The sequence below is a fragment of the Corylus avellana genome, chromosome ca1, assembly GCF_901000735.1.
Source record: "Corylus avellana chromosome ca1, CavTom2PMs-1.0".
Taxonomy (NCBI): Eukaryota; Viridiplantae; Streptophyta; class Magnoliopsida; order Fagales; family Betulaceae; genus Corylus; species Corylus avellana.
Genome location: NC_081541.1, coordinates 31,801,685 through 31,828,114, shown reverse-complemented (window position 1 = coordinate 31,828,114; position 26,430 = coordinate 31,801,685). Strand labels below are relative to the sequence as shown.

Genomic DNA, 26,430 nt, shown 5'->3' with positions numbered 1-26,430 from the left:
ATATTAATGGGTTTCAATAAATAAAAAAAAATAGATATGTTCAATCAAATTTAATAATGTACTATAAGAAGTTGCACATTAATGTTGCGCTTCGTATCCATTTCAAACTTGATGTATTTTAAGGGCACACGTATTAATGGGCTTTGACAAAAAAATGAGATATGTCATGCTTAAGAAAAAAAAATTTAATAAAATACTATAAAAATTGTTACATTAATGTTACTCTTCACATTCATCAAGAATAACATAATCTTTGGTATAATAAGATTATCACCTCCAGACTTTTTCCTATACTTGAAAAAAAAAAAAAAAGGAAAGCCAAATCCATTAGGTGGTTTGAAAGCAAATGATGTTGATAAGATTAAACTAAAAAAGAAAAGAAAAAGGAAAAGATAACCTTAAAAAGTCATGGGTGGGAGTAATAGGTGTAGGTCCAATTGAGTAGATGTTAAAATGGCGTTGACAGGAGATATGTTGAAGTCATGGGTCTTTCGTTCTCATTTAGCGCCTGCTTTCTTTTCCACTACCCCGCCGTACACCTCTGATTTCCTTTGCTCCTCCTGGTAGGCCCTATTCAAACAATATCGCTTGCTTCGTTCTTCTTTCCTTCCTTCCTTCCTTGCTCTTTCTTCCACACGCTAACTACAATGGGCCCCTTCTGCAGATTTCCCTTCTCTCTTTCTACTTTTCACGTTCCACAGAGAAAGAGAAACAGAGCAAGAGAGAGAGAAAAACAGAGCAATACAGTGCTTTCATGCCATCCCATCGTATAAGTTGGAACACCCACCCACTCCTTCCTTTCACTCTCCTACCACATATTCACACAACAATTTATCATCTGGTCAGGAAAATCTTTGAGAGTCTCCTCTCTATTACCAATCAAATCAAAGTCCATTTTGTTTAGCGGTTTCAAAACGCTTAGTTTGAAAAGATACCGATTAATTCATGAAAACCCATTTGATAAAATTGCGATTCGGCATTTAAAATGATTACATGCAATTTGAGAACATAAAATGAGATGTTGTAGATGATGTGTGAGATGTATTAGAGGATTGATTAAACGATTGATTGGAACGGCTAATCATACTAGTATTAGTATTGTAAGATAATTGTAAAATAAAAATGTAATTTTCAGTATAACTCAATACTTATAATGTTTTTATTAAAGTTTATATGCGCGTTAATACAAAAATGAAAGCATTATAATGAGAAAATAATGAGTTAATTAAAGAGAGCATTAGTGTGTGAAATTGGGTTTTGCAATTTTGTCAATGATGGGCCATAGTCATTCCTAACCATCATTGTGAGCAAAGAAAAACCCTAACTAATACTATCAGTCTATCCCAGATGGAGATGCATTAAGGTTTCCTAAAGCCATTGCTAATATATATATAAAAGATTTTATTTTTATTTTTTCTAATTGAATAAGGGAAAGGGATTGACTATGTGTAAGATCGATTCAACAGCATTACTGGTAAGGACACGAGGCAATTAATTAATTCAACACCTCCTCATCTGCAGCATTGAAAAGTTGAGTCAAAATAGCATACGGCATTCAATTTGAAGAAAGATTGGCTGCCATTGTAGTGAATTTTCTGCCTTGAAAAAAGAAAAATTCATTCAAATACTAAGAAGATTAATTTGGACACTTGAAAACGACAGAAAATAAAATAAAAATAAATAAATAAAGAAAAGAAAAGAGATATTCGAATCCAAAAAGTAGGAACCATTGTAATGCCTGCAAGTTGACCTTGAAACAATGCTTGACTGTACTATTTTTTTTTTTTCTATCCAATTTATGACTTCACTTACCATACCAAAAAAGCACTGTTTGGAATGGAATTAAACCTAAAAAAAATTAAAAAAAATTGATTTATATATAAGTTTTATATGCATTTTGGGTTAAAGGAATAAATCCTTAGAAAGAAAATCCATAAGAAATAAGGAAATAAAAGTACCACTAAACCATAAATTACATTTCATTACCAAAAAAACCCATTTCGCAAACCAAACGGGCCCAAGTGTTATTTGGTTTTGCAGTTTCAAAACAATAGTGATTTCAAAACGCAATTGATTGCAAGTTACAACATAGTTAAGAGTTTGATAAAATCTAAATTCAGCCTTTAAAATCATGCATTTTTTTTAAAAATAAATGCTATTGTTTTTCTTGGTCTCACGTGTATATTGTTTTCTAAAAAAGCAGAAAAAGACCTACCCCACCGATCCTTTAAAAAAAAAAAAAAAAAAAGCAGAAAACAATATCCACATAGATTCAAGAAAACACCAAGAAAAACTGTAGCATTTGTCTTTTTTTAAAACACACCCTCTTGCTTGTAGTTTGAACTGTGAAAAAAGCTATAATTTTTAAATAGTCATTTTTTTTTTCTTTCAAACCACTCCCAAACATAATAATTTTTCTCAATTTTGCTTTTAAAAGCAGATTTGACGTACAAAATTGCGGGGCTAAACACACTCTAAAATTATATATATATTTATGTTGAGATTTAACCGTTGATTGTTTTTTTCTCTGGCCCAAATACCTTGTTATCTTGTTGGGTTGAGGCCTATACTCTTGTGTTTTTGGACCTATACTTGAACAGCACGAAGCCCAAAAAACCCAAAGAATAAAAAAAAAAATGTCAAAAAAGTAACGAAGAAGAAGCAGAGAGCTGTGTCGGTCATCGGTGAGGTTTTGCTGCTAATTTTCCCAGGTTCCTTTCCCCTCTCTGCTTCTTTGCTCCAATTTGTTTCCAACTTAGCTTGTTTTACTCCACCCAGATCTTGGCACGTGGGCAATCCACCCCACACTCCCGTCTTAGAGATCTGGGTGGCTATCTGGAGGGTCCAGTACTGGATGTGGTGGACCCATTTCCTCATTTTATGATTCAGTTATCATCAGATTATTGTTCATTCTGTTACTGACACTTCTTAATCATAATCCCAGATAAAGATTCAATCTTTCCCATTAATTTCTATGCCTATTATGTAAATTGTGTATTTGTGTGTGAATTTAATTGTTAAGCACTGGGTTTTTTATTTGGCAGCCAATGCATTTCATGCAATTGTAAGTTTGTCAAGAGAAGTTTCAATGGCCAAGAATACTAGAAGAAGACCAGGGAAACTATCCGTGTACCTTTACATTCCAAATATCGTTGGTGGGTTGATTCAGACTAGAGTACTCTTCTGTTGTTATGTTCCTCAATATAATACTAGGGGCTTTGTGCTAATGTCTCATTTGGTTACTGCAGTGATGAATTTTTTGGAGTTGAATTGCAACTAATTCAACCCCATTATCTGAAAGTGGCAATTTTGATTGCCTGTCCTTAAATTTTTTTTTTTTTTTTTTGACGAAAACATTATAGAATCACAGTTTAAATTTTGATTTCCTGTGGTGCTATACTATTTATGAGCAACCAAATGGACTGGAGCACTCTATGTCATTACCATGGAGATATTCTCCCACTTCGTATGACCAAATGGCATAGGAATGCCAACTGGTTACTTCTTTTTATACGCATATATGTTGGTTGAATGAATTTATGTATACTTGGATTCAGGATACATAAGGGTCATTATGAACTGCATTGCCTTTGCACAATGCTTCTCCAACAAAAAGCTTTTTTCCGTTCTCTATTTCTTTAGGTGAGAACCAATGCTTTGGGATGTTTCTTTTTATTTTGAGCTTCATTATATTTAACTTGTGTGAATCTTGGAAATGTTACTTGATTAAATATTTGGGTCCAGCTTTGTTTGTGATGGCGTGGATGGTTGGTGTGCTCGCAAATTCAATCAAGGTAAATAATTTTTTGTGGTCGCCAACTATGTTTTACTTCATTATATAATATCAAGCACTTCTACAAATGGAGCTGACGTGTGCATATGCATGTGTGAATTAAATCTGTCATCCAGGCTCAACACTGTAAGAACTCTGGTTTTAGCTACATGAATTCTCTTGCCCCCCATCCTTAGGTTCATATCTCATATGTAATTTCAGCCATTATGTTTTGCCTTCCAGTGTCTAGTCTTTGGCCTTCCCCTTTTAGTGGCTTCAACTTGAACCTTACGGAATATTTTGTGGCTGTATTAAGGCGAATAGAGCATAAACCCGAGATGGAGAAGGAACCCGTATTTAAAATTCAGCTAGTATTCATGACAAGCCTTCTTATTTTGAAATTGCAGTGTATTGCTACATAGTAGCCTTTCCTATGTTCGAAAACTTGTGAGACTATAGTAATGCAATGATATTTGTAATCTTTTATATGATAAGCAGAAAAAAAATGTATGAGGTGTAATATTTGATTCGCATTCTTTTTCCCTGGTGGTTCAGTTTCAACATTTGGAGCTGTTTTGGACATGATAACAGACAGGTGATCTTTTGAACTCTCTCTCAACAGAATCATATACCAGTTCAAAGATTTATTTAGTGTTTTTCCTCCTTTTTTGTATTCTTTCCTGTCATTAACATCCCCATAAAGTATCTGGTTGTGCATGTATGGTCATAGTGATAAGTGTCTTGTTTCCCAGGATTAGCACTGCTTGTCTGTTGGTGATTCTTTCCCAAGTATACAGGTAAGAGTTCTCACAAACTTTTTCATTTTTCATTAAAGAAGATTGATCCTTCTTGTCACAAACTCTTTTGGGTCGGGTTTCATGTAGGCCTGGCTTGATCTTCTTGTCATTGCTTGCCTTAGATATTGCCAGCCACTGGCTCCAAATGTACAGGTACTTGTGTTTATATCCTTGTTCATATCTACTGGATGGATTTGGTCTTGATCCTTAACAACACTTTCTTCCATTGGGATTTTGTCTACTGCTGCTGCATCAGTACTTTCTTGTTAGGCAAAGCTAGTCATAAAGATGTAAAAGACAGTACTAGTTGGCTCTTCAAGGCATACTATGGAAACAGAATGTTTATGGCCTATTGTTGTGTGGCATGTGAGGTAAATTTAACTTTGGTCAATCTGTTTACACGATAATTAACTACACTCATCTCCTCATATGATTATTTCAAGTATGCAGGTTCTTTACATAATCTTGTTTCTTATTGCGGAAAACCAAACTGAAAATTTGATGGATGTAAGCCCTCATTTTGTCACTGCAGTCAAATATTCTAAATTTCAGAGAGGATTCCTGGGTTATTTCAATTTCTAAACTAAATTATTTCCTCTTATAGGTCTTGATGAGTTCTGTAAAACAGAATTCACTTCTTGCTTGTCTACTCGCTTTGAGTTTATTTGGATGGGCAATCAAGCAAGCTGTTAATGTTATACAGGTAATAATTAGTGCCTTGTAACTTCTCTACGAACTCCTGTCCGCCCAAATAATTTTTTACAATCAAGAGATTTATAGATATAAAAGAGCATCCTGCATCTGAAGAAGGTCAATGCTAGATGCATATACTCATTTATTTTATGCCAAAAAACAGAATGCATGGCTGGTTCCTATTCAAACCTAATGTGATTATACTTGAAATGCTCATTGTAGGTTACTTTTAATTGGATTGGATTGGTTTTTATTTTTCTTTGTAGTAACAGTATACTGAGTTAAGTGATCATGGTGACTTCATTCAGTGTATAATAAATATGAATACTTTTATATCAACTTCAACATTCTCAGTTTCAGCTAATGATACGTTTATTTAAAATTGGCACATGAATGCATGGTTTGTAGACTTGTTGTAGAACTTCTATTCATTCCATAAAGGTCTGGATATCTCAGGTCTGGTTTTGATGTGGTCACCCATTAGCATCCTAAGGATATAGATAGGAGTTAATTGTAATTAAAAAAATTCCTGCTAAGCATGGTACTTTGTTGCATTTAATCAGCTGAGAGTTTGGTGAATATATATGCACTAATTGTTGTTATTCAACTGGCTCTTGAATCGTGTTCAAGTATTTCATAAAATAACTATCTGTGGAATCATATCATGCTTTCAGATGAAGACAGCAGCAGATATATGTGTACTTTATGACATCGACAAAAAGCAGAAGCCGTAATGTCGTTCAACTGTTGATAGATGTCCCTGCATTCTGCCAGCACCCACTAATCTTGTTTGATTTTTTTTGCTTTGAGGGTAGCAAATGGAATCACAATATATCAATTAATAGACAACTGAAGGAAGTTTGTGACTTTTCAGAGTGATTTTTCTCCATGGTGCTGCGGGTACCCTTGGGCAAAAGACGGATTGGATCCTCCTTGCTCATTTCATTTTGGCCTTTTGTTTTTGTTTTTTTCTTTCATCTTTTTCCCGCTTGTTCGGTATCTTTACTGGGTGTCATGATATTACTGAACATGCTTTGCAAAGGTTGTCCTTAAATGGCTTGAATATTCACTGATTACCTGTTTCAGAGTTGTGTATGAATGATTAGAGAAAACTTGGTGAGTGGTGACAAATGTTTTCCCCAAACTGCAAACAAACCCAAGAATTTCAGTATTTTGAGGTGTCTCTATTGTCTAGAAGATAGGACATTCATTTCCAAATTACGTTCAACACAGGAGTGCTTTGGCTCATTGGCACACAGGCGTTGCAGCTAGATTTTGTATGAATTAACATCCTTTACATCCATTGCAGTTGTTAAAGAAACATGGATTTCATGGCGAGTCCTTTTAAAGAGAGAAATAATCAGAATGAAACATGCATTTCTCAACTTAGGCATACTTATGCCAGTAACAAACCCTTAATGCCAGTGACCATTCTATGGGTGCTTGCTTCATAATTTCACATTTTCGTCAGTAGAGACTAGAGCAGGTGCTTCCAAGTCGCTCCGACAACGAAAATATGCTGCATAAAGGTGAAAATAAAGGCAAAAATATTGTCATAAAATGAAAATACGCTGCACTGACTGAGTTCGTTTGATAAAACTTTTTAGAGGGTGTTTTTTACTTTTTTGTTGACAAAGTGTTACGGTATTACATAAATGTTAAAATAGTTTTTAGTATTTCGTAAATATTTTGTGTTTCAAATTGTTTATTAATGTTTTTGCGAGCATTGTCAAACGTGGACAGCGGCATACATAATTCCCGACTATTTGGATGGGGGAAGCCAAACCAAAGACATTGTTCTGGTCCACAGCTCACTATGCAATAAACAACTCTTTAGTGCCTAACAAAACATGCAATGAATTTGAAAGAGGCGAAAAATAGAGAAATAATTGTGCATGAAACGCCATAAGCATAAATCATATAACTTTAACCATATTGTTAAACCAATCTGAAATCTGCCACAAAAGAATTACAAAAAAAGTTCTCAAAAGCTGGTTCCCTTGTGCGCTAACAATTACAACCTTCAAAAGCAAAAGAAGATAAATATGAAGAAGATGGTTCTCACTAAGGAAAGATGCTGTTAACTTCCGCTGTAAACAAATTGAATGATCCTTTCGGGAGCTCTTTTTTCTAACACTAATGAGGAAGCTTGCAAAATGGGAATCCCGAAAGTTGGTAGGATGTATCAATATAGGCTATACCCGAAAAGCTGGCTAATGATAATGGCAAGTCCAAGAGCAATTGCTACAAGGGAAGAAGCCCATGTGAGTTTCTCAGTTATTCTTGGGATCCTATCCTTTAATGCCTGACTACATGAACCTATAAAAACTGTATAGCTCCCCATTGCAACCACAGTTCCCACCAAGAACATAACAAGAAATGCAGCTCCAGCTACCCGAGAAGGCAAGGCAAGTGCCGGCACAACCATCATCAATGCATCTGGTTGAAGACCATGGACAATCCCAGTGGCAAAAGTTGCAAAACCAATCTTCTTCTTCTTCCCAACTGCTGGGTTTTGGAGTGCTTCGTAAACGCCAACATCACACTCACCATTTTCTAAGGCAACACATGGGGTGGGGACTTCTGAAGCTTCCCTAATGCCCATAGCACCAATAACAAGAAGAGTAATGCCCACTACTCTTGTGCCCCAAGTTCGGATTACTTCAATGTGGAGCCGATCCTTTAGCAGAAGAAATATTAAGCCAAAAATAACCTGACCAGCATCATGGCCACACCCCCAGAGAGCTCCAACAGCAGCACTTTCCATGCGGGTACGGCCAATTGAGAGTGGAGCCAAAGCAGCAAGGTGATCAGGTCCTGATAATGTGTGTAAGCAACCAGCAAAGAAACCAGTCCAAGCACTACTTAGTAATTCAGTCTGGATCAGTCTTCGCCCAACTGCAGCAGCAGCAGGACCCCCTGCCTTAGCTGCACTTTGAAATGTTGCAAAAGCCGCTGGTGCAAAAACTGGTTGGAGTAAAATCACAATAAGAGCAGAGAGTACCATACATGTCCCAGCAGTGATTGCCTGAAAAGCGTTCAAAATGTAGATTTGTAAGTTTTGTGAAGTAAATAGAATGACCAAACATTTGAATTTAAAACCATAATTTAAGCATTCATACTCTGCAAACGCCCTTAAAAACAAATGATTAGTTTAGGTGAATTATAATTACCACTTATCGGTTGATCTCAATACAACAATATAAACAATCAAATAGGTTACTGTATGTTAACTTAGTATACAAGAGTGCTCACGTGTGTGGAATCATGAGTTTCTAGCCACACCCATAATTTCACCACAGTGATCTTGAAGTCACATATGTCCGTAATTTTAATATTACCAAGTTCTACTGAGCAGCATTGCAAGGTTACCGTTGTGTTGAAGTCCAGCAATTTCAATCATGTTAAATTCAAAATAAAGAATCTAAAATTTTCTTCTACATGCACTAAAGACAGTCCAAACACAAACAGAGCAGCACCAACTAGCACCCGGTGCAAAAGTTAAAAATCATGATGCAATAATGGTTGTACAGTTCAGATACTAATGATTACAGTAGATGCACTGATTACACAGATGACAAATTCAATCTGGCTAAACTGTACCCAAATCAAGTATTTGATGAGAACTATTACAATGGAGTAGAACCTCAACAACAATGAAAACACACAAACTTATTCTAACTTTAAACATCGAGGATCCATGGGTGCTTCATAACTAAAGGAATCGATTGGCATAAACTAAAATCTAATAATTTGGTAGGTTCTGGATATAGAGGTCAGCATGCAGACAGGTTACAACCCTAGCCTCCAATGCCATACAAATGATGTGTTGTAAGGAGATCATAAGGGATAAATTAGAACCTTAGGCATTAGAAATAGATAACTAAATATCATACTCATATCGAGATTTCTTGAAAACATCATAAATGCATTCCTAAGACAGTAAAAAATCTGACTACTAAAGAATCTTCTAAGTGAGATGAACTGAACTGCTGAACTTCATGTTTCAAAAAATAAAAATGTTGGTGTATGGTATTAGATCCACACTCAGCACCAACTTTATGAACCCCAGCTTTTCTGCTTGTGAACAAATTAGCATGCAATTTTCGCAAATTTTTTACCTTAGCACCAATAGCACAGAGCAAAAGATAAGCACGTTAAAACAACTTTTCAATACTAGATTCTAGATGTCACTGAAAATTATCAAGAATTTCTTCACAATTGTACCAAGAAAGAACCTGGCTCATCAAAAAATAGAAAATGGCGTAATGCCTCATATTTAGATTACAATTCCTAATCTAATTATAACAAAGGTATGCTCATTATTCACTTTTTGATGTTCATTGACCTCCTCCCAGCAGCAGTAGCTGCGTGATGGTTTGCACACACATGCACGCACACATATTTCTTTTATGTATCAATTTAAGTCTATGGGTGGTCATGTAGGACTGACAGTACAATCTTCACCTTATAGTCAAACAATGGCTGAAAATTATCCTGACACGCTTACCCATCGCCACTCTTATGGATAAAATATATATCCTTCTGGTTTTAGCTTCATTTTCTAGGGGGGGAAGGGGTAATTAAATAACCTTGTAAAACTTCTTAACATGATCTTGGAAAGTGAAAAAGAAAACGGTTTCCTTACTACATCGAATTTTTATGCAAACCAACTAAAAGCAAGAATAGAAAGAAAAATCGAGTGAAATCTTTGTAATAGAATATATAGATAACTATTTGATTTTCTTTTTAGCGGTTATATTAACATTTTAACCAAGGATGGAACTAGTAAGCAAGCCTCAAAATGTTCCCAAATATTATTATTATTTTTCTTTTAAGAAAAAAAACCTTATAATTATTTTAAAATCAAATTTTTCCCCCCTGATTTTATTTTTTATTTTTTTAATTTCGTCCCCCCACATCTAAAATCCCAGTTACACCCCTGATTTTAACATTGAGCTGCCTGATCATGTGTCCTAATACTACATGAATTGCAACAAGTTGTCAATTTAGCTGGGACATCCAAAAACCCCCCTGGAATGGTCGCTGGGAAATGGAAAATGAAGGATGGCAAAACATAATACTTGAATCTGCTCATCGAAAGGAGCCAATTTTGCGAATTTCCCTTCCCTTTCTCCCATTTTGAGATGCCTGCAAATCCTCATAATCAACTCCCCGATCTCAGATTATTCTCCAAAATCCTAAATTCCTACAAAGTTTTAACCCTCTGATATATTCAACGAATTTAGGCACTGTCATATTTTGTCATTCAAACAGGACTACTAAATCTACAAAAATTCTGCTTTCAGCAGTGAATTATTTATTTCCAAGTGAATCTATCGTCAACATGGGAAAATCATTAAGGGAAATTGAGAATTGTAATTGCGAATGATGCTATTGTTTAACATTTGTGCTCTCATGAATTCCTGAGAATCCATCAGAAAAAAAAAAAAAAAAAAAGGAAATGTGAAGAAGACTTCAAACTTTCTTCTCTTTCCTTCCGTTTTCCCAGCAACCCAACAACCCATCAACAAGTTGTTTCTCATCAACTATCATGAAATTGACACAGCACAACAACAAAAAATCGCAGCAAATGATAATTTTCAATCATAAAAGAAGAACCCAGAAACGAAAATCCATAACAAAACAATTTTCACACAAATCATAGCCCCGAAGATCATACCTTCCGTTTCTCAGAAGCCTCGCCCTCGATCTGTTTGAGAAAATGGGGTTTTGGCACCGATCCATTTGGCGAGCCGGCCCGGGAAGAGGACGGAGCTTGTGAATTGTTCAATGGAGACGATGTGCAAGAAGAAGATGGAGAAGGGTTTTCGTTTTTGCAAGAGAGTGAGATGACCCGCCTGGACTTGGGGCGAGTTGGTAGAAGAAAACCGAGGCTTGGTGAGTCAATTCGGCCGAGTCGAGGGACAAACGAAGAGGATTTTAGATGGACCTTGAAAGGGGTTGGAGAAGAAGAGTACAGAAGCCTTTCCATGGCTTCTCTGGTCTCTCTCTCTCTCTCTCTCTCTCCCCCTCTGTTTGTGTACAGGTTTTGAGGGTAAAAGATTTTGCGAACAGAGAGAGAGAGGGGGTCGTTGAGGATAAAGTGGCTCAGAAGATTCAACTGAAAATTGAATATTGCTTCTTGGTTTATAATATTAGTTTGTTTTAATTTTTTGGGTTTATTAACCTAACCAGTTTTATTAAGGAAACAGAAAATATATATATATATATATATATCATTCCAATTAAAAGTTATTATTATATCCCAAAAGGTTATTGTATTTAATTTGAAAAAAAAAATTAAAAACTTATTATTCAAAAAACGAAAATGCCAGGTATTCTTCTTATCCTAAATAGATATTATTTTCTAACAATGGAATGAGATAAATAAGGGTCAATTTCACATATATATATATATATATATATATATATAAAATAATGTTTACTTAGAATTCGGAAAATACTAGAAGAACACCAAAAAAACACTTAACATTCATTATCTATAAAATCACATAATGACAACCCAAATTAAAACAGTTTAATTCTAAACATTAACCCCAGCCAATTGTTAAGAAGAATAATAAGATAATAATACAATTTAGGGATAGATAAATTTGATAATTGATACTATGTTCAAAATATTAGACTGATATAAAATAATAAATTTAATTATTTAATTAATACTTTAATATTTTGAATTCCACGCTTCTATACATTCATTTTTTATATGCTTATCAATTGAATAAAATGTTTACATATGTTAAGTAATTCTACAATAGAATTTGTCAATAAATAAAAAATAAAAAAAAATGGAAACTTGTAACATCCTACCTCTTTGATAAAGATGGCGATGACCAAGAACATTGTTGGCCACCATCATCATTTCATTTAACTGGTCCAAAAGATGTTCACGTCTTCGTTGTGGCCACAATACTTGCTACGTAATTGTTTAGACTTAATAAATCATGGAGGTCAAAGATGTGGATCTCAACAAATATTATCCTTTTTCTTTCAATTTATGTCAATTAGGGTCCTAGGGAGGAGAATTTGCTTGTTAGCCACTAGGCCTTGCTTGTTTTGCATTTAATATCCCTATGGTTATTGTGGGTGTGTTTTTCTTAGGGGTATTTAAACGATTATAATCGTTGGTTATTAGCTACAACTGCAACCACAATCGATTTGGACGATTGTTAATTTTTAATAACCGCAACCGCCTAGGCGATTATCGACAGTTACCGTTTTTAAAATTTTTTTTTTTAAAAAAAAGAGCTTTTGGGTTTTTTTTTTTAAGTGTTTTGAGCCTTTAATTTGCTATTTTTTGGTCTTATTTTAAGGGTTTTAAGCCAAAATGTTCCAAAAAAGATGAAAAAAAAAGGCTAAAAAAAATAGCCCAAATCCATTAATCCAAATTCAAATTAGAAAATTAAAAAGAGAAATCCCAAATCTGGATACGTATTATAAAATATAAATCAAATGGAAGCAAAACAAAAATATATATATAAAGGCGGTTATAGCTTATAAGTACCTTTTCTTACCCCTAAAATCGCTAACCGCAACCGCTTAGTCGGTTAGCGATTTTTAATAACCGACTACAAAATCAGTTGCGGTTATCAGTTTGCGATTATAATCGGTTATCAGTTGGTGAGTTGGTTATTGAACACCCCTAGTTTTCTTTAGTGGATATTATTATTATTATTTTTTTTTTTAAGAATTGGTGGGAGTATTTTTTTTTTCTCTGCTTCTTTAGAAAATAATATCGATATAAAATTTGGAGAAGACTAGGAGAAATTTTAAAATTTCTTGTTAAAATATAATATAAATTTAAAAAACGCAGTTAATTGTTTAGTAAAATTATCCTACGTTTTTTAATATACTCCCTTATATGTAACTAAAAAACACCAACAAAAGAAAAAAAATCAATATATAATTTTTTTTTTTCCAAAAATACACTAAAATTAAACATTTTTTATAATTTTATTTTTTTTAAAAAAAAAAAAACGCTTAGCATAGGGCTAAGTGATTGTCAACCACCGAGGTGGTGGGGTGGTTGAAAGATTAGCCAAAGTGGACTTTGAATGGGCAGGAAAAGCTTACCAAACACCACGTAACCGCCCGCGCTTGCCGTCAGACCGACACATACAGACCTCGTGCTTGTGCGCGCGCGGCACGTGCACAAAGAGACAAAAACATAGGTGCCGTTTTGGACTTCCTCGTGTCGTTATTTGATTGGGCTACAGTTGGACTCCTTCTCCTCCTAGTTGGCCCAAAATAAACTAATGTGGGCTGAGTGGGCGGCATTTTCTCGTTGGATCCATATTTGGCATTTGGATATTTGGGCTTCGCTCATTAGAGCTGTTGCATCAAAGCTCCGGACAATGAACAATTTCACCAATTTGTTATTTGAATGGTTGTGAGACAGCTTTTATAGGCCCAAGCATGTGGGCCAATTATCCCAAACTTATTATATTTGCTGACTAAATTGTAATTAGTTTGAGTAGCAAAATTGTTAGAAATCTCTATTATATACTCACAAGGTAAATGTAGGAGAAATAAACACCAATAAATACAAGTTTAACGTCAAGACTATGCAATTTAGGGTCTGTTTAAGTGTGCATTTGAGGGGCCTAAAAGTATGTTTAACACTGAGAAAGTTCGTTCGAAAAAAAAAAAAAAAATGTTTGGTAAAAAAATTGAAAGCGCTTTTAAGGATCTAAAAAACTCAAAAATTGCGAAAACGCACTTTTAACAAAAGATTAAAAATGAAGCTTTTGCCAAAAACGCTTTTTGACTTCAAAAAACTTTATTTTTCCAACACAATCTCAAATATGCCCTTAGTATAAAAAATAAAAAATAAATAAAAATAAAAAGCAATACATGTGATTCGACAGTGTGCTTGTGTTATACAAGTGGCTAATTTTTCACTATATCAACAAAAAATACTAGGGTTATAACTTATATATATATATATATATATATATGGTACATTGAAATTTTCAATATTAACTCGAGAAATGATAGAATTAATTCATTATTTAACCATCTCTATAATAAATAGAGGAATTCACTATTAAATTTGTGTTGAATCCACCTGAGTTTATTTGTGAGATAAGATAGAAAAAGATGAAAAAAAATATTGACGTGAATCATTTCTCTAAAACCTTTATATTAAAGACTAATATTAAGACCAACATTTCTATCAAATTACATAAGAGACATTGATATACTTGAGCAATAGATTACATTCATGAATAGTGGTAAAGATTGCCCAACAAAATACATCAGTTGAGGAAAAAGGACAAGGCCCCCTTACGTGTCATCAATTCAAGAAGTCACGTCATCGTTATCTTATACCCAATGAGAGGCCCAAATACTCCAAGCATGAAGCACCTCCTCTACACCTCAAAAGCTCACTTTATCCCAAGAGGAACATATCCAATGATCAACCAATGTACCATGTAACCTTGCAACCCTCAGATCAGCGATTATACTGTTTTAAAAAGTCAACATCTGTTGCAAACAGACTAATCCTATGGACGAAGACTATATTTTAAGGTGGACTGCGTTGCACCATATCATCCAAGCTTATTAGAAAAAGAGAGACTCTGTTTCACTAGCATACTCTGCAGCTTGGACTTTGAGCGGCAATGGCCAAACCTGTTTCGATTGAGGTGTGGAACCCAAATGGAAAATACAGAGTTGTTAGCACAAAGTCCATGCCAGGAACTCGCTGGATCAATCTATTGATTGAACAGGATTGTCGGGTCGAAGTAATTTTCATTTTCTTGTTCTACTCTGTTCTGAGCCTTTTTCTTTTCAAATTCAATTATTTTCTGTGGAATTACATGTGAAAAGGTGATGGGGATTTGTTGATGTTCATTCAGATATGTACGCAAAAGAAAACTATATTGTCTGTTGAAGATATCATTGCTTTGATTGGCGATAAGTGCGACGGAGTGATTGGTCAGGTAATGTTCATTTGATAGTTGAAATCATTTTTTTTGTTTGTGAATTTGGGTTTTCTTTTTTGGGGTTGTTGAGGTGTGCTTTTGCCTTCTGGGAATGCGTTTCAGTTGACAGAAGACTGGGGAGAGGCACTGTTTTCGGCATTGCGCAGAGCAGGAGGCACAGCTTTCAGTAACATGGCTGTTGGTTATAACAACGTTGATATCAATGCTGCTAACAAGTATGGTGTTGCTGTTGGAAACACTCCTGTAAGTTCTTTCCTTGTTTGTTTGCTTGCTTGCAATTATTCTCTGTATGTGTGCTTTGTGTCGTGTGTGTTTTCTACAGATATGTGATATTACTTGATGCAGCATGCATGCTTGATCATAAGTCCCTTAGAAGTGCATTTTGATGTTTACTAATAGTTCACCATGCTAGTATTCCATACATGTCTAGTCTAGGCGTATATCTGCTTTGTTATAATGAGATCAATCCATTGCCCACATGGTCAGGGAGTACTTACAGAGACAACGGCAGAGCTGGCAGCTTCACTTTCTTTAGCAGCTGCAAGAAGAATAGTTGAAGCAGATGGGTTCATGAGGGCAGGACTATACGATGGGTGGCTTCCTCATTTGTATGATCACATTGTTAAATACTATAGATTTCACTACTTTACTTTTATTTCCGTATATGGGTAATAAGTGATGGTGGTGCATGGTTTCACATGATGATCAAGAACAATGCTTAAGTTGGCTTTGTCTTTCTGCTAGATATGTGGGAAACTTGCTTAAAGGACAGACTGTTGGGGTCATTGGTGCTGGCCGTATTGGATCTGCTTATGCCAGAATGATGGTAATTCCTTATTTTCTAAAATTTCAAATTGAATCTGTTAAAACCTTATGCCTGATGGCTAAGTTGATTAGTCCAACAATCACCCTTCAGAAGTTATTAGACATAAGTTGTGGGTTTGTAGCATTTACAGTGGATAAAGTTTATCATAGAATTGTGTGTTGTTAACATAAAAAAGCCAAGGTATCATAGATACCTGTCTTTTTGCTTTCTATTGTATAACACGACATAGGGACAAGTATTAAATGATTTATGCTTTGAAAATCATACTATCTAAAAACTTTTGGAATGTTTTCAGTTTGATGTTGTCAAATTTTCTTTCCCTGCTGATCTATACAATTTTTGAGTTGATTGTGACTGTGACTAATCAACTTTGAATTAGAATGTACTTTGCTATGCTAATGGGAGTATATTTGTTCTATTATAACAGGTTGAAGGATTCAAGATGAACCTAATTTATTATGATCTTTACCAGTCCACACGCCTAGAAAAGTTTGTTACAGGCATGTCTCAGTCAACCATTGATGTTATTAAGCTCTATACTCCTTTAGGCTCATGATTATATTATGTGTTCCTGAATTGCAGCTTATGGTGAGTTCCTAAAGGCCAATGGTGAAAAACCAGTGACATGGAAAAGAGCAGCCTCCATGGAAGAGGTGCTCCGAGAGGCAGATGTGGTAGGAATCAATGCTGAGAATTTAATGTGCTTTCATTATCTGAAGTTGGATTTTAGGTTTCAGTAAAATTAGATGTGTTTGGCGTTCTCTGTAGATAAGTCTTCATCCAGTCTTGGACAAAACCACTTATCATCTGATCAACAAAGAAAGACTTGCAATAATGAAGAAGGTCAGATCTAAACGAACATTTTCTTTTTTCTTGACGAGTTATGTGACTTATCAGATGCATCTGCACCTTGCTAAACATCAAAAGTCTACATTTTTAGGAAGCAATCCTTGTAAACTGCAGTAGGGGGCCCGTTGTCGATGAAGTAGCTCTTGTGGAACATTTGAGAGAGAATCCCATGTTTCGAGTTGGTCTTGATGTCTTTGAGGTAACCTCCACACCTTTTGCCTCTTGAAATTAGGTCCACTGACAGAAGAAAGATATCTTCAAGTCATATATTATTTCATCTATCATTGTTGTTGTATTAGGATGAGCCCTATATGAAACCTGGGCTTGCTGACATGAAGAATGCCATTGTGGTACCTCACATTGCTTCTGCTTCCAAGGTAATATTGATGGAATGATCTTTTGTGTAAAGATTTACACACAAAATGGTGGAAACATATTGATATGTCCACCTATCAGTCTGCTTCTTTTAAGGTTACTTAGTTACAAAAGGTAACAATATATATCTGCTCATGGTTTATGCAGTGGACTCGTGAAGGAATGGCAACACTGGCTGCTTTGAATGTACTGGTATGAACATGAAAGTTGAAAAGAACAAAAAGAAAAGAAAAGTTGACATCATTAATTAAGTTCCATTTCAACAAGGCTTTGTTCTTCTGGTATGGGTTGTGATTGACTTAACTTCCTAATGAAACTACTAACATTATCTACCTTTCCAAAAATTATAGGGAAAGATTAAAGGGTATCCAGTTTGGTATGATCCCAATAGGGTGGAACCATTCCTCAATGAGAATGTTCCACCACCAGCAGCAAGTCCAAGCATTGTCAATTCTAAAACCTTGGGTAATTTCTTCCTTCAGACACTGCTAAAATCACGGTGGGGAAACTCTCTCAAGTCTCACCTTCAAGTTTTGTTTAATTGCAGGTCTACCTGTTTCAAAGCTATAAGCATCGATGCTGATCACCTAAGGGCCTTCTGGTGCAAATTGTCTAATTTTTTTCCTGATGTTGGAGCATGGGCTCTTGTGAGATTCCTCTGAGGAGTACTAGTATATTTGCCTATGAGTTGCTGGTCACAATGTCTACCTACTTACTGTCTTAACTATATATGTATATTACTGGCCTTATAATTATGCCAATGCATTGGCTTACCCATAAACCTTTCACATCTATTTGCAGTTCTTAGTTGGGAATTATTTGGTTCAATTTGAGGCCTTTTATGCCTGAGGCATTGCTGGATAGCTTTATTTTTGGGGTCTTTTAATGAGATAATAATATAGTAAGTTGAAATACCATTTAACCCAAAAGCTTAAGCTTATGAGTTTGAACCCAGCTATCCTATATTAATCGAGTAATGCTATAAGTCACTCTTGTTTTTTTTTTTTTTGTTTTTTTAAGGGGACACTCTTGTTTTTCTCCTGCGTCGCTCTAAAAATGACGTGGTTTTTAAAATAATCATTGACTTTGTGATTAATTATTATTGAATTTTGATCAAATAGTGATTTTAAAAGTCACTTCATTCATAAAGTGACAAAAGAATGACACAAGAGTAAGTTATAGAATTAATGCATATTTAAGAATGCGTTATACAGCTTAAAAAGTATTTTTAATATTTAAAAAGTCGACAAAAGTTTGCATGTTTGGTAAAACATTTCAAAAGTACTTTTTTTAACATTTTTACTTTAAAAATGATTAAAACGTACTTTTGGCAAAAGTATTAAAATAAAGTTTTTGCCAAAAAGTTCTTTTTGACTTAAAAGCTTTATTTCTCAAATACTATTTCAAACAGACTTTTATATATATATATATATATATATATATATATGAGTAAAAGTCTGTTTGAAATAGTGTTTGAGAAATATATATATATATTAGCCACTTACACTTTTTTTTTTTTTTTTTTTTCAATTTGAGACTTAATCTTTTTACCCTACTCACTTGTGATACTCAACAATCTTATGACTTGCAAAACGGCTATCACACTTGATAAATAACTTTTTATGGAAACCATGCATTGTGAGAAGTTGCTTTACAAGCAATAGAGATATTTTTTTCTAAGGAAAATAAGGCTCACATATGACAATAAAGGTCAGAATGAGAGAAGCTAGGTTTACCAAAAAAAATTTTACAATATGATTGGAAATTGGATAAATTCAATTTTTGATAAATCCAATTATATTGTACCACATCATGTTGTAAAATTTATTTGTAAGCCTAGCATTTTTCTTCAGGTATACATATACCACATGTGGCATCTTTTAGAATTATGTAAAAACAATGATAATTTAAGTTTGAAATGACATTATGTTTCATATATAAAATGTAGTTCAATTAGAAACTATGGTATGTTATGTTGTCTCATTATTTACTAGCCTTACTAACTATTGAAAGAAAGTTAAAAAATATGATTTTTTTTTAGTGTGGAAAAGACCACTCAATTTAACTATTTAAGTATTAGATGATGGGAAATGATTGGACTAAAATCCTTTATAGTTTTTAGGGTTTTATGTCATATACAATTTCTTAAATCATCTAAATAATCACAAGTTCAATGATGATTTTAATAGCTACATCATTTTTAGAGGGACACGAGAAATTTGAAGCATTAGACGTATAGTATATATAAATTTGTAGATTGAGGATCTGGTTCAGAGAGGATCTATCTTTACTCCATTAATCCTAATAGCCATAGGATTACCTAAATAATAAATAATAATAATAATAATAGCCCTAATACGATTCGGTTTGGGAAATCCATCTCCATATGGGATTCCAACGACGCCGTGGCGCTCCCTCATAAACCCCTATAAAACACCGCCAATTTGTGTGTTTCCCTTGCGCGTTACCCCTCTCTCTCTCTCTCTCTCTCTCTCTCTCTCGCTCGCTCTATAGCAAACGAAAACGACAATGTCGTCTACGCTGTGTTGTTCGTTTGCAAAGAACGTTACCCTGAGAAGCTCGGACGGGCAGACCTTCGAGGTGGAGGAGGCGGCGGCGCAGGTGTCACAGACCATCAAGAGAATGATCGAGGATGGCTGCACGGGCAGCGTGATCCCCGTGCCCAACCTGACCGGCCCCGTCCTCGCCCTCGTCATTGAGTACTTCAAGAAGCATAGCCCGCCCTCCGACGGCTGTCCGACCGCGCTCCTAGAAATGGAGATCAAGGACTGGGACGCCAAATTCGTCGCCGTTGACAACGACACCCTCTTAGACCTCACCCTCGTGCGTATTCTTTTACCCTTTTCGCTTTTCTTCCTGTTAATTAAGCACATAAAACCCCACATCTTTTTCTTGCTTGGGAAGCAAGAGTCTTTCTTTTTCTTTCTTTTCTTTTCTTGTCTTTTTTTTTTTTTTTTTTTAGTTCCTTAAAAGGTGGAAAATAAAGAAAGAAGTAATTTTTTTTTTCTGGGTTTCTGTTTGGGTGCTGAGTGAACAAAAGGTTAATAAGAAAGGAAACGATGTGGAATTAATTTTGAGTCCGGCTGTTGTTTTAGTGTGTTTCACCGTTTCGTTTGACTGCTATAGAAACAAAAGAATAGTTTTACTTTTTGTTTATTTTATATATGTATTTTTCCAAATTTCTGTTTGGATTGAGGAAAAAGATGGAGAACTTGAGTCTACTTTATGCTTTTGTGTTGTTCTTGGTTAAATGGTTGGATTTTTTTTTCTTTTTTCTTTTTTTGAATATGCTGTGAATGTTTTGTTGATTATGATTTTGATGACTTTTGTCGATTCTCTTGTTAATGATATTGTGCTTGTTTCATGAATTGTTTTCTCGGTTGCTGAGGATCTTGCAGCACTCTCCAATATCTGACATGATTATCTTCTTCAATTGTCATGATTTTCAGGCTGCACACTATCTGGAAATTCAGGGCCTGCTGGATTTGACCTGCCATAGAGTGGCGGATATTCTGAACGACAATTCGGTAGAAAAAATACGCGAGATATTTCACATCAAGAATGATTTCACTCCGGAAGAAGAAGCAGAGGAACGGAGCAAGATTCAGTGGGCATTCGAATGAAACAGAGAAACTATCCTGATTCAGAGAAAAGTTAATACATAATCATAGGCTACTTAGGCTTTTTGTTTTTCCTTCCACAAAGTTTTCCTCCCTCCAACTTGATCGAAACTTTGTGGATATGCCAAAGTGTTCTTTCAATGAAGTCTTGAATTCTAATAAATTCTTCTTCCCTTCTATATTTTGTTGGTCTTTTATTTTGGGATTCCTGTTTAAAATAGCTTACTTAACTAATTCTTTATTTAAAAATTTCATACATCTTTTATACGTTTGGTTTATTTTAGTTTACATTATGGAAAAAAAAAAAAAAAGGTAAAGCAATGAAATTAAGGCAAAGGAGGGGATCTGTGATACCCACATCTCTCACACACACTCTTCTAGAAAGCTTCCATAACTCTTAATTAAGTACATCAAGCACCAAATCTTGATCATCCTGCTATAGTTTATGTTTAGCTTGAACAATATGATGGGATAGATTGATTCTCTTTCAAATCAAGCCCTTTTGGGCCATATTCAAAGAGAGCCTCAAAACTGTGAAAAATAATTTCAGAAATAAATCATATTTAGTCCACTTGATTGAGTTTTTTATTTTCAAGAATATAGTCTTTAGGTTTTATCCACGTTTAAAACGGGACAATTTGTCACGACTCACATATATCATTTAACATGTCATAAATACTTCAATGCAATGACATATCAACAAGTGTTAAGTCATTTATATATATATATATATAAAAACCATCGTAGCAGTAACAAAGACTTTGACTTCGGTTCCGTTGGTTAAAAATGAAAATAAAGCAGTAAAAACATCTAATTACTAATGAAGAAATAAAGCATAAAGGAATCCCCGACAACCTACACATTATGCAAAAGGGTTCGGTAAAGGTCAGAGGTTGTGGTGGCTTCGGAAAGCGCTGCTGTGAGCTCTTTTATCTGTTCCTCCAAGACCCTGCATTGTTGGCGGAAGAGGTGGGCGGATGAAGTTGTCATTTTCAGCTTTGCAGCAAGCTCAGCATTCTGCCCCCTCAGCGTGTGGCAAACTTCCTCGGAGTCACGCAGCCGGGCTCTGTAACTCTCAGAGCACTCTGTTGCGGCATGAAGCTTTGAGGCATTAGCTTCTCTTTCTTCCTCCCACCTGCGGCAATGTCGTTCATAGTTATGCAGAACACCTTGGTCGTGTTCGGAAGCTGAATCTGCAACTTGAAGCTTTTTGAGTAGATGGCTTTTCTCTTCCTCCAACTTCTTGCAGTTTTCTTCGTAATAATGCATAAGGTTTGCATTTAACATGACTTGATTGTGTTGTTCATAATCATGCAAAGGATATCCAAAAGTAAAGTCACTTTTTTCTTTCTCCAACACCCGCCGGCTTACAAAATTTTTAACGAGATCAATTATTTGTTGCTCGTTGTACTTTACTTCTGATTCCAATTTGATTTGAAACTTCAAATTTTTAAGGAGGTCAATTGTTTGTTTCTCCAACTGCTCATTGTACTTCACTTCTGATTCCAAAACCTCACCCTCTAATTTGTTCTGCATTTCCATCCAGAATGTATTGTCCAAGGCAGCAGCTGTCGTCGGAATTTGAAGCTCATGATCATTGCCCTTGCGGCCACTGTCACTTGAATTAGTATACCCATTAGTTTCCTCAAATTTCTTTTCCTGATTAAGTATTTCCATCAAGGTTTTTCCCAACATCAGATCACAACAATCATTTTCTTCAACTTCTGCAGCTTCTTGGTCGCCTTGTTGGGGATCATCTTCACCCTCGTGATCACTGATTTCCTGCTCAACAGAAGATAAACAAACAGATTTACCAAAAGTTCTGAACATTTACAAAGAGATAGAACACAATGAAATTCAAGATCCCATGAACTAGCAATTAAATGTACTAGGCTTCCGACATGTGACATGCAAGATGGTTATTATTTTATGGTCCTACACCAGACATATGCATACATATATAGGTGAAATTATGATTGCCAAACACTCAGTTCATAAGAGAATCGTTTTCTCGGCTCGAAGAAAAAGTCTAATAAATTCGTCCAACTCAGTTTAGAAGAAACTTTATCCTATATCAATTAATTAAGTACATGAATGGCTAATTACAATAAAAGTAACACTTTAATAGAGTCTACATCTGCACATTACTAATATGAACATTATATTGATACACTTCAGAGGGACTTCAGAGGGATCAAGAGCACTTACACTAGGGTTAGGGGCCCTAGGGCTGCAAGTTTTAGAGCAAAGGTCTATATTCTTCTGCACCTCCTTCCCCTCTTCTTTTCCAATCTCATTCATAATGAAAAGCACATCAGATAAGATAATGAGACCAGTTGCTAAACCCCCATGGCATATAGATCCAGTAAAGTAAAAGGCACTCAATAGAGCTGAGGAAACTCGGTCAATAAACAACAAATAAGGCTCCTGCAGTGATTATGACCAAAATTGGTTAGTATTAGGTTTTTTTTAAAAAAACACCATGTATATTATTTGTACTTGAAATCCTTAGTTTAAAATAAATACTCACATTTGGGAAGAAATGTCCACCAAGGAAGAAAAGACATAAGAAAAGAAAGAAGAAAGTAGCTGATTGCCAGGCCGCTAATGATCCGGTAACATATATGAGAACACTCGGAGCCAAAATCTGCTCAAATGAGATCAACAATGTTGCTATTTTTAAGCATTTTTCGGCTTCTTGATCCTCCTGATCATCCATTTCGCTGCAGTCACTATCATCTTCATCCTCCTCCTTAGCTTGCTCTTTAACCAACTCCTCTCCCTTGATAATTTCCTGCATAGAAAATCATATCCATATATTACAGCGAATTGATGCAGCAAATACAGCTCAATCATCATCGTCGCTATAAACAGTAAAGATGTGACTAGCGTTTTCCTGATGATTACATTGACATTGGTCTAAGCATATATGCATAAATATATATAAAGACTTATGGGACCAAGAGCACTCACCCTAGAGCTGCAAGTTGGAGAACAAAGGCTGATAATCTCATGAACCACTCCCCTGGCTATTTCTGGTGCTACCATGTTCATGATGTAGACAGCATTGCATAAAGAAAAGAGACAGGTTGCTAAATACCCGAAGGATACATGAATTCCATAAATAAAATAAATTCCAGACAAAGCCATGGCGGTCTGCTCGATCCGAAGCATATATTCAGGCCTCTGTATTAATCAATCAAAATCACTTAATTCTTAGATATATATATTCATATCAAAAACAAAAAACAAAGAAAAAGAAAACCAAACCAAAGTTGCAAGGCATATATATATATATATATATATATATATATATAAGTACTCACTATTGGGGTAGGGTGTACGGCTAGCTGAGAGGTGATCAAGGAAAGTAGGTGAAGAAGACTAGAATACGAGACGAAAATAGCAAAAGAAAAGGGAAAGCTACGATTGATCAAGAGATATAAAATTATTGGAGTCCTCTCCATGAAGAACATCAGTTCCCTTAATCTGAGATTGAATAAGACATCCAATACAAGCTGCTGATCAAAACAGCTCATAAAGTTCTTGACTTTCCCTGTTTCTAAACCTTCTTGATCTTCCTCAGTACTTCTGCTGTCACTGTTCTTGTCAGTTTGCAGTAATTCTTCATCCTCATCCTCAATCTCAGCTCTCTCTTTCACCAACTCCTCACCCTCAGTTTCCTGCACAACCAAACATTATTATTCATATACAACAACAATTTGAAAAAAAAAATGGGAATCTTCAACTAATCTAAAGTGTTAATAATTAAATTCATTCTCATCCTCTTTTTCCCTCTTTGTTTAGAAAAAAAATAAAATAAAAAATAAAATTCATTCTTTCCTATAATTAGCTTAATTGGATAAACAATGATTTTAGCATTGTGCTCAACCTCACTAGTTAAAGTAATGACTTCCTATAAGCTTAAGCTTTTTGGATAATGGTATCAAATCCAAAGGTCATGGGATCGAATCTTGACTCCGTCAAATCACCTCATTTAAATTAAATATTTCACTAAAAGGAATTTGAGCCAACACGTGAGGAGGAGTGTTAAAGTAATGATTAAGTGAGCTTTTGGGATAACTGGTAATTATTTAACATAATTAAGGTGGGAATTTTGAGCCCACATGCATAGAGTGTTAAACTATAAATTAAATGATTAAATTCATCTATTTTTATCTCACATAAAACAATATTGCTATGACATAACCTTCCATGTTTCTCAAACAAACACACATGTTGGAAAAGAAGGATCAGGAGCACTCACCGTGGTGTTACTGGTGCCAATTCTCGAAACTATTCTGACATGATCAAAGGTTTGTTTTATGAAGATTATGGAGAAACCCAAGTTGGATAAAACAAAGAGACCCAAAGCTACATTCCAACAGGACAGATTCCAGTAAGAGAGTCCCATAAAAACAGCCGCAACACGATCAATCAAAAACAGGTATTTACCCTCCTGCATAACCAAATCAAACTTCATTTAAAAAAAAAAAAAAAAAAAAATCAAACCCCAATTATTTAATTAGATTATGCAGAAAATTCGTGTTTATAAGTTTTAAAAAGTACTACTTACAGAGTGGTAGTCAGCAGACTCAGCAGTGATTTCAGTAGTTTGAAAGGCGGCCATGAACGTAAACCAGTTTGTAGGAAGGAAAAAGTAGATGGTCCACCATGCATTATTGTGAAGGAATATTCGATCAAGTAGTGCGAGCCGCTCGATGAAGAAGAATAGACTCCCAACCTTACATACAACTGAATTTTCAACCGCCATTGTTGCTAATTTCTCAGAGAAAAACCAATTACCAAGAACTACGGCTTAGGATATATATATATATATATATATATATATATATATATAGGAAGAATTGTACGTAGTTGATGTTGTTTAGGAGACCAGAGTCCTAGTTATGTAATATAATTAGTGTTTTTATCACTTCCTAATAACTGTTGGGTGGGGCCTTATTTTGTTATTATAGATTTAGTATAAATCATTGAGATCGATGATATCTTTATTAAACTGATATTTGTGTTTTGAAAATTTTTCTTTAAGGATTTTGGTTTAAATTTTTTTTAAAGGTCTAGATTTACTTTTACTCTGTCTCTTCTTCTTTAATTTAGTTTGATATCTGTCTTTATTGTTGTATGTGATTTTTTACATACATTTTTAATATAATTAAATTTTGTTAATCCGATTACAAATATATCTGATAATCAGATAAATTTAGTTTAAGAGTAATGTTATATATTAGACTCTGAGGGTTAGTTGAGACTATCATGTCAAATGAAATTTAAAATTTAATAACTGGAACCGGCTACCAGTTGGTAAAATTTAAAAATCGGAACCGCTGGCTACTGGTTCTATAATAACCACTGGTTACCGGTTGGTAGCTGATTAACATGACTAGTAACCGGTTGTGTAAAAAATTGGGCTTTTTAGGCCTATCTTGGGTATTGCGCATTTGCGCCTACTTTTTAGGCTTAATTTAGATGCTTTTGGCCACTT

The 26,430-nt window shown here is 34.9% G+C and overlaps 4 protein-coding genes across 5 annotated transcripts; 3 read left to right on the top strand and 1 right to left on the bottom strand.

Moving 5' to 3' along the window:
* Positions 1 to 2,632: 2,632 nt before the first annotated feature.
* Positions 2,633 to 6,347, top strand: LOC132183516 (probable CDP-diacylglycerol--inositol 3-phosphatidyltransferase 2). 2 transcript variants are annotated; one of them, XM_059596889.1, is made up of 11 exons: positions 2,633 to 2,689; positions 3,045 to 3,155; positions 3,558 to 3,642; positions 3,745 to 3,794; positions 4,328 to 4,367; positions 4,525 to 4,569; positions 4,657 to 4,722; positions 4,826 to 4,940; positions 5,020 to 5,076; positions 5,174 to 5,272; positions 5,937 to 6,347. In XM_059596889.1, the coding sequence occupies exons 2-11, from the start codon at positions 3,089 to 3,091 to the stop codon at positions 5,994 to 5,996; spliced, it is 684 nt and encodes a 227-aa protein (XP_059452872.1). In that variant the 5' UTR covers positions 2,633 to 2,689; positions 3,045 to 3,088; the 3' UTR covers positions 5,997 to 6,347. The 2 variants fall into 2 exon arrangements, with proteins under 2 accessions (XP_059452872.1, XP_059452871.1); XM_059596888.1 differs by having other exon boundaries at positions 2,638 to 2,711.
* Positions 6,348 to 7,140: 793 nt separating this feature from the next.
* Positions 7,141 to 11,373, bottom strand: LOC132184630 (chloroplast protein FOR GROWTH AND FERTILITY 2). The gene is made up of 2 exons (XM_059598336.1): positions 10,946 to 11,373; positions 7,141 to 8,290 (listed from the first exon to the last, which is right to left on the bottom strand). The coding sequence occupies exons 1-2, from the start codon at positions 11,255 to 11,257 to the stop codon at positions 7,448 to 7,450; spliced, it is 1,155 nt and encodes a 384-aa protein (XP_059454319.1). The 5' UTR covers positions 11,258 to 11,373; the 3' UTR covers positions 7,141 to 7,447.
* Positions 11,374 to 14,861: 3,488 nt separating this feature from the next.
* On the top strand, positions 14,862 to 18,071 carry LOC132184428 (glycerate dehydrogenase). Its single transcript, XM_059598060.1, has 13 exons — positions 14,862 to 15,032; positions 15,147 to 15,230; positions 15,336 to 15,476; positions 15,720 to 15,841; positions 15,978 to 16,059; positions 16,487 to 16,559; positions 16,642 to 16,733; positions 16,828 to 16,902; positions 17,000 to 17,107; positions 17,208 to 17,285; positions 17,431 to 17,475; positions 17,634 to 17,748; positions 17,831 to 18,071. Exons 1-13 carry the CDS (start codon positions 14,910 to 14,912, stop codon positions 17,851 to 17,853), a joined length of 1,161 nt encoding a protein of 386 aa, XP_059454043.1. The 5' UTR covers positions 14,862 to 14,909; the 3' UTR covers positions 17,854 to 18,071.
* A 1,685-nt stretch (positions 18,072 to 19,756) lies between these two features.
* LOC132167236 (SKP1-like protein 1A) lies at positions 19,757 to 21,105 on the top strand. Its single transcript, XM_059578145.1, has 2 exons — positions 19,757 to 20,127; positions 20,754 to 21,105. Exons 1-2 carry the CDS (start codon positions 19,813 to 19,815, stop codon positions 20,925 to 20,927), a joined length of 489 nt encoding a protein of 162 aa, XP_059434128.1. The 5' UTR covers positions 19,757 to 19,812; the 3' UTR covers positions 20,928 to 21,105.
* The last annotated feature ends 5,325 nt before the right edge of the window (positions 21,106 to 26,430 follow it).

Coding starts and splice junctions, on each gene's coding strand:
- LOC132183516 (XM_059596889.1), top strand. CDS start 3,089: ATGGCCAAGAATACTAGAAGAAGACCAGGGAAACTATCCGTGTACCTT. Junction 3,643..3,744: donor TCCGTTCTCTATTTCTTTAG/GTGAGAACCAAT, acceptor ATTTGGGTCCAG/CTTTGTTTGTGATGGCGTGG. Junction 4,723..4,825: donor CACTGGCTCCAAATGTACAG/GTACTTGTGTTT, acceptor CTGCTGCATCAG/TACTTTCTTGTTAGGCAAAG.
- LOC132184630 (XM_059598336.1), bottom strand. CDS start 11,257: ATGGAAAGGCTTCTGTACTCTTCTTCTCCAACCCCTTTCAAGGTCCAT. Junction 8,291..10,945: donor AGGCTTCTGAGAAACGGAAG/GTATGATCTTCG, acceptor AACGCTTTTCAG/GCAATCACTGCTGGGACATG.
- LOC132184428 (XM_059598060.1), top strand. CDS start 14,910: ATGGCCAAACCTGTTTCGATTGAGGTGTGGAACCCAAATGGAAAATAC. Junction 16,903..16,999: donor GACTTGCAATAATGAAGAAG/GTCAGATCTAAA, acceptor CTACATTTTTAG/GAAGCAATCCTTGTAAACTG. Junction 17,749..17,830: donor TGTCAATTCTAAAACCTTGG/GTAATTTCTTCC, acceptor GTTTAATTGCAG/GTCTACCTGTTTCAAAGCTA.
- LOC132167236 (XM_059578145.1), top strand. CDS start 19,813: ATGTCGTCTACGCTGTGTTGTTCGTTTGCAAAGAACGTTACCCTGAGA. Junction 20,128..20,753: donor CCCTCTTAGACCTCACCCTC/GTGCGTATTCTT, acceptor CATGATTTTCAG/GCTGCACACTATCTGGAAAT.